The sequence below is a fragment of the Fukomys damarensis genome, unplaced genomic scaffold (genome assembly GCF_012274545.1).
Source record: "Fukomys damarensis isolate Sample0158 unplaced genomic scaffold, DMR_v1.0_HiC HiC_scaffold_30, whole genome shotgun sequence".
Lineage (NCBI taxonomy): Eukaryota > Metazoa > Chordata > Mammalia > Rodentia > Bathyergidae > Fukomys > Fukomys damarensis.
Genome location: NW_022900942.1, coordinates 51194031 through 51207791, shown reverse-complemented (window position 1 = coordinate 51207791; position 13761 = coordinate 51194031). Strand labels below are relative to the sequence as shown.

General features: G+C 40.9%; 1 protein-coding gene across 5 annotated transcripts in view; it reads right to left on the bottom strand.

Moving 5' to 3' along the window:
* B4galt6 (beta-1,4-galactosyltransferase 6) overlaps nt 1–13761 on the bottom strand; it is a 69526-nt gene that overhangs the window by 27121 nt on the left and 28644 nt on the right. For all 5 annotated transcript variants that reach the window (XM_010619705.3, XM_010619706.3, XM_010619707.3 and 2 more), the window contains one exon: nt 11323–11436. In XM_010619705.3, the coding sequence (XP_010618007.1) occupies nt 11323–11436 (114 nt within the window). The remainder of the gene's footprint in view (nt 1–11322; nt 11437–13761) is intronic.

Genomic DNA, 13761 nt, shown 5'->3' with positions numbered 1-13761 from the left:
TTTTTTTTTTTTGGTAATATACTAGATATTTAACTTTTTTTGGGAAAATGTTTACATTTCATTATAGCATAGCATATTACAATTTGACAGCTATTTCAAGTGTAGTGGGCCCTTGGACTTACAAACTCAATCGCTTCCTGAGGGCTGGTTGTAACTAAGTCAATATACCTGAGATCTGGATGTTTACCTGGGTACTCGCTCTAGGTAAACAAGAGGCAGATGAATCTTCCATTAACCTAATTAACCCAAATTGTTCATATATCAGGCTGGTTTTAACCTGAGGGTCCACTGTACATTAAAACTATTTTTAACTTTAACTCCTTCCACATAGGGTATATGATGGCACAATATACAAAAGTTAAATGAGGAGTCAAATTGACTTGGAGCTGAATCCTAGCATCTACTGGGGAAATTATTTAACTTTGGGCTGCCCTAGCTCTTTCCTCTGTAAGAGTATTATACAGTAATACCTGCCTCCCACAGTGGTTTTTATGTATTAGATAAAATACCTCTGTACCTGCAGGCTCTCTGTACCTGCAGATTCCCTAGCCACAACCTCAGATCAAAAATATCCGGGTGGGGGGGAGAACTGCATTTGAAGTCATGTACAGTTTTCTTTCTTGTCCTTATACCCTAAACAATACAAGCTGGGTGTGGTGACACACACCTATAATCCCAGCACTCCAGAGGCTGAGGCAAGAGGATTGCTGTGAGTTCAAGACCAGGCTGGGATACCTACTGAGATCAAGGCCAGCTTGAACTACAGTGAGACCTTGTCTCAAAACACAGAACAATACATATGACAATTATTTATTCAGCATTTACATAGTATTAGGTATTATACATAATCTATGACTTAAAATATACAAGATGACTTGTAGATAATTTGCAAACACTAAGACTATTTTATATAAAGGACTTGACCACCCACAGATTTTGGTCTCCTTGGGAAGATCCTGAATCCAATTCCTACATGTAGTGAGAGAGGACTAAAGTCTGTGAGTAGGATCAAGTACAGTGCCAGGCCCTAGCAACCCTGAATAAATATTAACTACTATACTATTATCCACTGCCATTTCTTTTTATTTTATTTTTTTCATACCGAGGATTGAGCCTAGGGCCTCATGCACACTAAGCGTGTGCTCTATCATTCAGCTAAATCCCCAGCTACCTCATTACTTAAAAGGAAACTTGTAAACACAATTCAACATATTCGTTTTGAGCACCTACCATGTATCAAGCCCTCTGGTATACAAAACTGAAAAACCAGGGACTTCTAAGATGGTCATAGTCTAACATGTACTCATTCTCCAAATTTACAACTACTGTGTGCATTACTGAAGGTAGTTTTACCAATAGTTTTCCTAATATGTGCCTTTGAAATGGAATGGATCATGGACAGAAAGTCACTTCCATAACCTAGTCAAAAATGAAACTAGGAGTCAGGGAGCCACCCATTAAAACAGCTGCATGATGACTTAACGTCCTTCAAAGCAACATCGCCTTCAGTGTTTCCAGTTAAGGCCAGTACAACAAAACCACAGGCCATCTTTCAGCAGCCCAGTAACATGGCACCTGCTAATGCCCAGACAGGTACTGTACAAATTGCTCCGCCAACACCCTCCAGCCAAATTCTTCCTTGAACCTCCACATCTCGTAATATATAAGCCAAGAGATGTTGAGGTTTCCCATGTCAAGTTTTCTGAGCCTTTTATGACCAATATTTTTCACACCGAAAATACTCAGTTCCTCTCCAGAGAGGCCCTTTCCTCCTGCTACTCCACAGTCTAGAACGTTTCCACAATGGCCTCTCCCCATCTCATTTCATTCTGATTAGGCACAACCACCTGCAACTGCACTTGGTCCTGAGGTATGTTAGGGAGTATTTTAGATGCAAATACCTATGTTTCCCTGAGTAAGCAGAGAAAAAAACTGCAATCTTCTAAATGCCTGCCTGTTAAAGTGACAAATTTATGGTCCTTTATAACCAAATACCTACCTCATGTGACCAGATATACAAACTAATCTTAGAAAGGTCAAAATTACCTATCAGATGAGAGAACTATGAACACAGAAAGACTAAGTCAGATACACACTTGATCAGTCAGCACAAGTACACAGAAGCCAGCATTGCAAACAAATAAAATTCACACAAATCTGATCCATTTAATAGTATGCATGATTGCTAAAAATGATAGTAATTAGGCTAAATAACAACCCATTCATGCAAGTAAATGAAGCTGGCGTTCTTTATGTAGCGTTAAACTAAATTTTTTGTCTTTTTTCCAGTTTTACTGCTTCAACAGCTGTAATCATCACTATTGTCAGCAGTTTTCTCCATCATTGTTGGCAGTTTAATTTCCATCTCCAGTGCACATGCGCAGCCAAATAAAGAAACAGGCCTTTAAGGGCCAGAGACTTAGCCCAGTGATTCCACCGCCTGACTCGCAAGTGCAAGGTCCTGAGGTTCGATCCCAGTACAAAAAAAATGACTGCTTCCCCAACCTACACCCATTGGGCTCTGAGTAGCTTTTCTATGTGTTGACTGCTCTTTGCTCTAAAATCCTAACAATTTGGTAGATGAAAGCCAAAGATGACCCTGAGGCCTGGGTTGTCCTACCAGTGATAACAGCAACATCACTTCACTGGGAAGCAGGGGAAGAAAACGGGCTTCCTAGGACAGGCCCTGCCACCACAAGGAGCAGTGAAAATGGGATCAGAGAATGCTTGGTCCCCAACCAAGGCCACTTTCACCTATTTTTACATACTCAGCGTCCCTTTTAGTTTCACTCAAGTGTCGCAGTGTTTTAATAAAGCACTTAAAAGTCACCTGCTACAAATGAAACCAGAGCATCCAACCTCTTCACTCACAAAGAAATCCCCCAGCAGAGAAGCCCAGCCCCTTGAGTTCCTTGCTGAGACAGCAAATGCAACAAAGGGAGGAGCCACTGAGGACCCTGCTCTCACTCTCCACCTGTGCTAAACCCCAGATGTGCAGCAGGAACAAGCATTTTCTTTCCTCAGGATTCCAAGGTCAAAAATAAATACACTGAGTGAAATACACTTACTCAGTAATCAATCAGAAAACAATATAAACACTAACTTAGCAGAATGAATTTCACATTTGGAAGCTGGGGTTGGGGTCAGAAAGGAAAGAAAGGAAGATGAGGTGCCTGGAAAGAGGAGGGGCTGCAGATAACCTGGAGGGTGAACGTGAAGAGGTGGGTCCTGGCCACACCTGTCAGTGAGCCGCCATACCTGCATGCCCAACTACAGTTGCTCCATTAGAGAACAATGTCAACGCACCACTGGTTCCGTAGAAACATTTGCCGCAATTTCCGAGCAGTGAACTTGCAAGACAGGCAGCAATGTCTCCCACTTAGGAACTGGACCTGAATGAACCTAGAGCCTGTCAGATACACCCGGGCCTTGAGGACAGGCAGGCTTACTGTGGTGTGGATCACAATGTATCATACGACATGATTCGATTTTTTTAAAAATTAAAACATAACTCTTAAAATGACAAGTACTCAATATATATGAATTACCTACACTCCCTACATTCTTCTTAGATTCCAAATAAGATTCGAGGCAAGCAATAATTTATAGGCAGTTCTTCCCTCTATAAATCGGCAGGTTTAAGGGACTCCTTCCCCACCCTCTGCATTGCATCCTAAGCACAGCTCTGAGGCTGAGCCATAATGAGTCACACTGCCCTCAGTCACCCACTGTCTCCTCTGAAGCCAACACCAGACACAGCCAATTTCAAATGCTTTCTTTAAGCATCTGAATTTCTAGAACTTGACAACCTGTTTAAAAATTATTGCTTATTCAACTATTCTTCAAGAGATCAAAACCACGGTTATTAGTCACACTCCCAAAGCTAGTGCATGCCTGGGCACAGGACAAATGAATGAGTAGGAGCAGCAAAGAGCTGACTCTGTCCATTCTGTCTCGCTCCTTTTCTCCTCTTACCTGCATCTCCACTTCCTGGCTCCACGAGGTGCTATTTGTGCAGAAGGGGTGCCATGTGTAGCGCCCCAAAACGCCCACGCTCTCCGCTCCCCATCTGACAACAGTGCAGCACACAGTTCTCACACCCACTTTCCTCCCTGCTCTACCTCATGCCTGGCCGTACCCTCCAGTTCGTCTCTGCTTCCAGCTCTGCCTCTGACCCACCAGTGAAAGCCCTGGTCCACTCACTCCAGGGCTCATACCCTTCACGAGACTCCTTCAAACTGCTCTCTATTCTCATTTAATGATAAGCTAACAATTTCCCTCAAAGCATAATCTAAAACCATTGTGCTTGTCTTTCCTTACTTTGCTCATATTTTAGCATGCTGACCTAAGTTTATATCCTACGGTGAATGCACTAAACGTACTTTCTTCTTCCCAAAAGCCACTCTAAATCAGTATTTCTACCAAGAAAATAATTTCTCAACCATTTCTCCTGCTTTTGCAAAAGTGTTTTCTTGAACCATTCAATAAATTCCCATATATTGTACCTCAATGTTATTTCTAGAAAACGCCCCACACCTAGTTCTCCATCTTAAGAAAATAGTACCCTTCCATTCAAACTGCTAAGTAATAGATGCTCAGGTTGTCGGGTCTATAATCATAAAGCCAGGCATAAAAGAAGGAATCTGCCGAATCACACCCAAGCTTTACAAATCATCATCAGCTTCCTTCTCTCCTGAGTCCACTTCCCCGTAGGCACAACACCTTCCAACCCGCAGCCCCGCCCCATTAGGTGACCTCCCCGTACTTCATCTCTGAACCCCAGCTCTCTTTCCACAGCCAGAGCATCAGGCCCCTGGCGCCATCGACACTGAGCCTCTTACAGAGCCCCCAAGCCCTATGAAACCCCTCTGCAGTCTGCTGGAGACAGTCCTCGGCTCTATCCCCATTCCTCTCTGGCCTCCCAATAAACGGCTCTGCTAATGTGGTGATAGGCTCCTTTTAAACTAAGTTTTCTGGGCACAGAGCAGCAGAGGAGCCCAGCCCCACGGCACCAACACAGCCGTATTTGTGTCTGTCTGCCCCCCCACACCCCCGCAAACAAAAGAAAGAGGGCCTAGCTGAGGCTCCTCGATGAAAACTGAAGCCCCCTGGAAAAGGGCAGAAAATCTCTGCAATAAACTAAGTTTTCTGCCCTAACATCAGCGTCTCTGTTCCAGATGCCCATGGGTCATGTCTGTGGCCACCAGCTTTCTTGGGATATGATTCGGCTGCTTGAACTGTCTACTGTGAGTCCTGCCTCCCAGAAGAAGCCACTGTCACAGATCCTGTAGCAGAAAAAGCAGACACACGACCAGGTCACCCTCAGGCGTATGCAGCAGTGAACAGCATGAGAAGGGGCCGCAAAGCCATCTCAGCAGAGAAGGAGGCAGGCATTCTGCTTTAGGGGCCCAGCAGGGGCACATCTGTGTCCAAACCTAAGCACTGCAGCAGGAGCTGTGAGCTCTGCTGGGGGCAGCAAGAAACACTTTACACAGTGGCCCAGGCCCTGTTTTGGCTGCTTAAGCCCTAACCTAACTCAGGACACTACGGTTTCTATGGGCTACCTAACATTTCCCCATAGATTCCTTATCTTCCTAAATCACATAACGTATATTCTGTGGTTAGCAACCAAGAATCCCAATCTGAGGTTTGGCTCCTAGAGTCCTGCATTTTTAGCAAGTATCCTGTGGCCTTTTCTGAACTATACCCAGAGAAATACAACTTGATGGTCTGTGCTCAATCACACAGCTGCACACTTCACAAGCACCCTTATCTTATCTCCCCTCCCTTCCAGACCCGCCACACCTGCAATGCCAATTCCTACCTTGGGGAAATGGTTTTCCCAGCTCAACTTCTCCATCTAAGAAGCAGCACTGAAGAAAATCACATAAGCACACATCGTAAGCCCATCCGTGGGTGGCAATACCTCACAAACTGCCTGGAGCACAGCAAGCTTTCAACAAAAACAAGTGAGGCCTTTCCATCACTGGCCAGAGCGGACTCTGCAACTGAGCCCTTCTGTCTCCTTTCAGCCTCTCTAGAGCCCCTCAGACACACGTAGCTCTCCCTTACTCTTGTCTCCCCTCTTTCTCCATACTTTGTTTCTGTGGTGTCTCAAACACATCCAGGCCGGGCGTGGTGGCGCACGCCTGTAATCCCAGCACTTTGGGAGGCTGAGGCAGGAAGATCACTGTGAGTTCGAGAGACCAACCTGGGCTACATAGTGAGTTCCAGGTCAGTCTCAATTACATAGTGAGACCCTGTCTCAAAACACCAAAAAAACAAAACAAAACAAAACAAAACACACATCATCTCTCCTAGAACATTTCTTGCCTCAGGAATTCCCACCTCCAGACTCTGTTTTGGTTTTGTTTTTTCCTTTCTTTCTTTTTTTCTAGTGAGTTACTGGGTGGGGATAGAAACCAGGAGCACTCTACCACTGGGCTACATTCCTCTTCCTTTTTGTGTTTTAAAACAGAATCTCACTAAATTGCACATGCTGGCTGGACCCAAACTTGTGATCTTCCTGCCTCAGAGTTCTTAGTAGCTGGGATTACAGGGTGCTACCATTCCTGACCAAACTTTTTTTTTTAAAAATCAGTTTTTACATACTCCTGACTCACTTTTCAGGAGAGTATTCTTCACTTTACTGAAATTGCTGGCATTAATTTTGTACATGCAACATTCAACGCTCTTTTCTCACATCCTCATTCTATCTGCTCTTTTTGAAAAGAGAACAATCTTTCCTGGGAACACTCTCTGCAGGGGCCCCTGCTCTCTGATTTCTCCATATCCCTGATGGCTTCCTCTTCTCTTGACCACTACTCAGTTCTTAAGGGCTCCACCTCTCAGGGCCTGTTCTTGGCTTTCTTTCAGTCTCATTTCCTCTACCTCCAGTTCAAATCTCTCCTATGAAAATAAGACCCCCAAGTTAATTCTCCTGAACTTCAAACAAATATGCCCAAGTGAACTCGTTAACATCCCCAGTCTCAAAATGTGATGCAGATCCTGTGTTGCTGTTGCAGTGAACAGTCGCCAAGGCAGAAAGCTGGAAATGAACCCTGACTCCTCGGTAAATTCTGATATTTGGCCAAGGACACCCAGTGGCTTGTTTTTTCTGCCTCCTCTTTCCAGTGCGTCCTTGCCACGAGCCTTTGTTCTTTCCTCTTGGGTCCCTGCAGTAAGTTCCACACTGAGTCCCTGATTCCACCATCATCTCCCATTCTCAGACACTTTTCAGTTTCTCATCTGAATAATCTTTCTGAAGCACAATCCTAGTCCTCCTGTAGCAGGGTTTTAAAGGGTTTTTGTTTTTGGTTTTGGTTTTTTTGCCCCTAGACTCTGAAAATCATGCACTGTCACCCAGGCAGCTAAATCAACCTCCTGGATACCAGGGGCTCTGTGCCCTCCAAAGCCCACCTCATAGATACCTAAGGATCCTCGGTCCTTCACACAAGGCCTTCACCTCCCATTCCACATAACCTTCACTGGGCTGGAGCAGATCTCTCCACCGCAGGAACGCACACAGCCTCGGAACCACCTTAAGGACCCAACTCCTACGTCACCCTCTCTGCTGTCTTCCTTCTGCTTCATTCATTACCTTTCACAGCAGCAAGCTGCCTTCCTCTGGGTGCTTTCAGCCAGTACTTGCAGGCATCCATTTAACTTGGTTCCTCTCTGCCTGCCCCTGTAAACACCCAGTCCTGTTGGGAGGTAGCTCCCCACTCTCATAAAAAAGCAGGCATGAAGGTTTGTTAGATTAAGCATTATTTGAGCTTTTCTTAAGTTTATTTGCTTATCTTTCTCATCTTTGCTGATATGCATTTGACTTAAACTCAAAGGAAAAAGCCCTTGTAGCATTTATTACAGTCAATGACTACAGAAATTACCAGGGTTAAATCACAAAGGGTTATTCCATCAATAGTAAGAAGAGGATATCTAAAAGTCACTGCAAATGCATTCTCTTTGAATAACAGTTAAAGGACAAGAAAACTAAAGTAATTCTATTGTAATGCAAAGTACACAATTGACATTTTTCCATCTCTACTTCACAGAAAAAAATCAAAATCAAAACATTAATGCTAAGCACTTACTTTTTATTTTTCTGCACTAGATAAGGTGAAATTTCTATTTTATTTGGTTAACATGAAGAATCTTACATAAATTCAATAAAGGTGAAAGTGGATTTTCTCTCTGGAGAAGTGATGAATACTAACAATAATGGAGTATTCACTAGCACTCTTTATACGTGTAATATATATTAAAATACAATTTCATAGTGTCATTGACTATTAAACATTGCTAAAATCCATAAAATGAATTTTATCTGAATTCCAATTTGAAAAATTCAAACTTTAAGGAAATCCAATGCTGGTAATTCCATCACTGCTGTTGAGAAACATCAAAAGGGATTTACAGGTAGATAATTAAACACAACAACTTTACATTAACTTCACTTTTAGTGATTACAGGTAAACTAAACATCATTCGTACCTGAATGGTTTTGATCTGACTCGATCTTATTCTTACAGAGATCCCTTCTATTATTTGAGGCTCTACTTTATAAATGTTGTTAGACAGTGAAGAGGCTTCCTATAGATGGTTCACTCAGGGCCCTTTTGGCAGAAGCCTCATTGTGTTGTATGTACCCACAGGCCCTGCTCAAGTGTTACCTGCATGTGACCATACTTTCTACCAAACAACCCCGGCACCCCTGTCACCACTAACTCGACACAGGTGTTGGACCTGAAGCTGGCCACCCTGAAAAAGCCTGCTGTGAAAAGGTGGCTACCAAACTAGTGAGATCCTCCTTTTTAAAAAGAATGCAAGGCTCTAAAGGAGGCAGAAGAAAGGAGCAGCAGTCCAGGACCCTGTGGAAAGGCAGGCACAAGAGCCAGTCAGCCATTGTGCACCACAGCACACCCTCTCGAGCACCAGGCCAAGGAATTACAAGAGAAGAGATGAGAGGATGGGAATGTCCACAGGAGGGCCTGGCAAGCGAATACTTCTGAACAGTTTAATTAGTACTCATAAAGCACTAATTAAGAAAATGTTAACTAAATCAAGGACAGAAAGATTTCCTGAAACTATAAATCCTTGAATATACAAATTATGAAAATGAAATTACTATAATCAGTATTTCAACAGAACATTACCCACTGGTTTCAGTTATTACACAGACAAACACTCAATTTTAGGAAAACAAGCCTGCAATAACAAAGTTATGACAAACATTTGGCCATAAAAACTTGAAAATGTGCTTGTTTGTTTTAATACCAGTACTTAGGCCCCAGGTTAATCAATAAAACCAGAAACTTAGGGGTTGCACCCAAGGATGACAGAAGCTCCCAGGAAATTCTATTATGCAGCTAAGTCTCAAAGAAAACCACTGAACACTACTTCTTAGTCTCACCTTAGCTGCACAGAAACTGGAACCCATTAGCTAGGGTAGCACTGTGTTCTACAAGGCTACCCATGGGATTATGATGCATCTTCTAGAATGAAAACCACATCCTTGGGTGATATAGAAAAGTGTATCTGTTTTTAATTATAGAGATATAATATCTACCAACAATTTCTCCAATAAAGAAAACTCATGTAAAGACATAAAAGATACACTTAGGTATTAAGGGATAAACAATTCAAAAAGATGCTCAAATCCTTACATAAAAATCAAGATAAAACTTCATGTATACAAAGTCCATTTAAAATACTGGGTTAAGAGACCCTGTCAAAACAATAACCATGGTGGCTTCCAAGTATTGGGGGGTATAGTGGTGTTGTTTAAAAAATAATTATTTTTATGAGTTTGAAAAAAATATATACGTTTGTAGTATCTGGGTCACTTCCACATATACACAAAAGCTAAGAATAAAATAGAAAGATTTCTAGGAAATAAAAGTATTTGTATGGCCTTAGGGTAAGAAAAGCTTTCTTAAGACCAAAAAAAAAAAGAGAGAGAGAGAGAGAGAGAGAGAGAGAGCAAAAGCCTTAAACTGACATACTATTGAAAACGCATAATCTCACAATTTTAAAATAAAAGACTCCATAAACGAAATGAAAATCCAAGACCAGGATTGTGAAAATATACTTAAATATTAGCAAATAGTGGGTCACTGCAGGAAGAGAAAAATTGTTGCAGATCAATACAATACCTAATAACCAATAGGGAACTCATAGACCCATAACCAAGCAAGTGGCAGGAAAGAAAATTTATACAGGCAAGAAAAATTACTCAAATCCACTTGTAATGAGGAAGTGAAAACTAAACAATGAGATACCATTTGTTATTATTATTAGATTAGCAAAAATCAAAAAGTCTATCAATAGCATATTGTGGGGATATAAACTGGCATAGTTGACTAGGAAAACAGCTTTAGGTAACCTAGAAAAACTGAGTCAGCCTTTCCAGCAATTCTAAACTCAAGGTAAAACCCTCATGTATACTAACACAATATGCACAGGAAAATCTGTACGATACTGTTTTTTCATTTGTTTTGCTGTTTTTTTGTTTTGTTTTGTTTTTTTGGTACCAGGGATCGAACTCAGGCCCTTTTACACTTGTGAGGCAGGCACCAGAACCACTGAGCTAAATCCCTGGCCCTGGATACTGTTCTTAATAGCAAAAAAAAAAAGTGGCAACAACCTAAATGTCCACCACTGGGGAAAGGGTAAACGAAATGTGGTACATTTATACAAAGACATATTCTACGACAATTATGGGAAATAAATTACATGTTACAACATGAGTAGTTCTCAAAAAAAGTAACTAAATCAAGTCACAATGAAATGTAATTTATAAGACCATTTATATGTATTCTTAAAACCTCTGAAACTAAACATTTTCTATATATCCAGGCATCTATATAAAAATAACTTTTAAATGACCTATATTAATACACTGGTAATAGAGGTCAGGTTATTTCTGGAAAAAAAAAAGGATGGGAAACTACATTGTGGGCAATAGTCAAAAAGGACCTTAGTTTTATTTGTAATGTTCTAATATCCAAAAGGAGATAAAACATTAATTACTCTTTTAAAAGTAGTTTTAGAAGAATCTGAAAGTAAGTCAAAGTACTTGTTTTTAAATCTGGGTGGGAAACATATGAATATTTGTCATTTTTTTCTTGTGTGTTCACGCAGTTTTTTCCTCATCTCCTTCCAAAAAAGTTCTTTATCCCCTCAATTAAAAAAAAAACAATATGCTATATAATATGAACATTAGCATCCCCAGTAATGATCTGATCCCTATGTGTTCAAACCATGTAGTTTTTATTCTTTTATTACAATACAATAGTTCAGTCAAAATTAGTTTCTACTTACGCATGTAAGGCAGTTTTTCTGGGCAGGGGAGGTATGGTGAATATGTGAAGTTTTCTGGAAGATACGTTGTTGTTTGGACAGGATAATCACTCGAATTATTACCTTCAGGATAATCTTGGAAGGAGAGAAGAAAGTTAGAACCAAAATGCTTCCTTTGGCTTTACCTCTACTATGAAATGTCTCTGTGATGAGATTGTATGACACAATCTCCAGAAGTACTTAAAAGCAATTATCTAGAAAGTACTAGAAAAAAGCAAACTTGATTTTCCAGGTGATGTCTAGAGCACACCACAACCTATCACTGTACACAAACACAGCATCCTCATCTGTAACCTCCTAGGAACACCTGCTCCCAAGCCTCCCTGGCCAGCCATATCAAAAGGAAATCTATTCCAGGTGAGGCAGGAGTAATATTTTCTCACTACTTCACATTTAACAAATTGAAATTTACCCACTCAACTTATTTCTGTAGCATGTAGTCTATTCTAAACCTTCAAATTAGTTATTTCAATCTGTAAGCTACAGCCCGCCCTTGGGAGTCCTAGAGTTATTATTACATTAGGCCCATTTTCTTCAGAGTCAGGGAGTTATGCAACACATGTAGTGCAGTGGCTTAGGGAACCAAAGTCAAACACTTGCTTTTAAATCCTTACTCAAGTGTGTACTAGTTTTCAGGAAGGGCAATATTCAGTTTCTCATCTATTCCTACCTGCTATTGTCACGTTCCGATTTCAATAAGATAAAATATCTGAAAAACTTAGGGATCTCTGACCCATATAAATACTCAACAGTTGGTAGCAATGAATGACTGATTTAGACATGAGCACCTGATCCAATATGAGACAGTGAGAACCTTAGGATTTCTGAACAAGAAATCACATTTCAGTCTCTTTCTGTATGTTGCAAGTCTGAAATGCATATCTGAGCGACATACATGCCTTTTCCCTCTGTACAGAGGAAGCTGGCCTAAGAGAATGCAGTAAGAGATAAGAGACAAAAACAGCTGATTAAACTAGTCTGCCTTCCTAGATCTGACCACATACCACAGAAAATGAAACTCTAGCAGACACTTGAAAAGAATGTGTAGTTATCATTTCAGTCTTCAGTAATCTGTTCCAATGAGAGAGACTTGTAAAAGCTAAACCCTCTGACTCATGGGTAAATGGCAGAGGTATGGTTATGATGTGTGTGAGAAGAGCCAAAGCAAAGTAAGCACCTCCCTTGCACACCGCTGCCTAACTAACTGTGTTCACTGTCAAATGCAGCGATAAGGCTGCAGCCTGAGCGATAGGACAGCACTTGAGAGCAGAGACCATCCCACCTCCAGTACAATCTATGGAAAAGGGCTCTGCCAAGGCTGCTAAGCAGAGGTTGATGAGATGGACAAAGGCTCTGGGCCTGGCACCAAGAAAGAAACAGAAGCCAAAGGACAGCATAGAAATCCCAGTTAGGATTCTCAGGGCATCAGTGAGGTGTTAATTGTATCGCTAGAAAACTCTGACACGATAAATAAAGACAGATGATGGTAAAACTGCCTGTTCCAGTAGGATGTGGGAAGCCCCCACAGAGCCACTGCCCCTAAAGTTTCTTCTGAAGGAGACTGAAAAGCATCTGAGAAGGAAAATCCTCCAAGCCATACAGAGAAAGATTTACTGGGCAATGCTTCATGAGCCCAATGACAGACCAGGGCCTCAGATACTGTTTCCAGGCCTACACTCTATACATATCTCACTTGTACTTATTCAACAGACTTAAATATACTGCACTAAACACAAAATAGCTGTCAGAAAGCCCAATAAGACTCTGATTCTTAGGATGCTTTAAAAAATTGGATATATATCAAATTAAAATCATATTTTATAAATGGTTTTGCTTTTATGGAACTTCTACTTTGCTAGTGGTAGGAACCCGTGCTCCAAGGATGAATCAAGTTTCTGGCATTTCTGTCAGAAACAGCTCAGATTATCATTATGAGCTTTGTGATAGATTTTGGTCAAACTCCTTGATGTTTACCTTAGAGTTATTTATTCATCTTCAATTCAACAAATTGACTTTGCTGTTTACTGATACTATAGTTTACTTTTTTCCATTTGAAAAGCAGACAAGGAAGACTTATTTCAGGCCCACAGTAAGAAAAGAAAAAAATCAAACAAAACTAATCATTAAAAATTAAAGGTATAGTGGAAGGGTAATAAGGGAAAAGAAAAAATGTGAGATAATGAAAAGATGAAAATAAAGTATTTGTAGATGGGGAGGGGAGGAGGGGGATAGTTTACTTTTCCATTTGAAAAGCAGACAAGGAAGACTTATTTCAGGCCCACAGTAAGAAAAGAAAAAAATCAAACAAAACTAATCATTAAAAATTAAAGGTATAGTGGAAGGGTAATAAGGGAAAAGAAAAAATGTGAGATAATATAAAGATGAAAATAAAGTATTTGT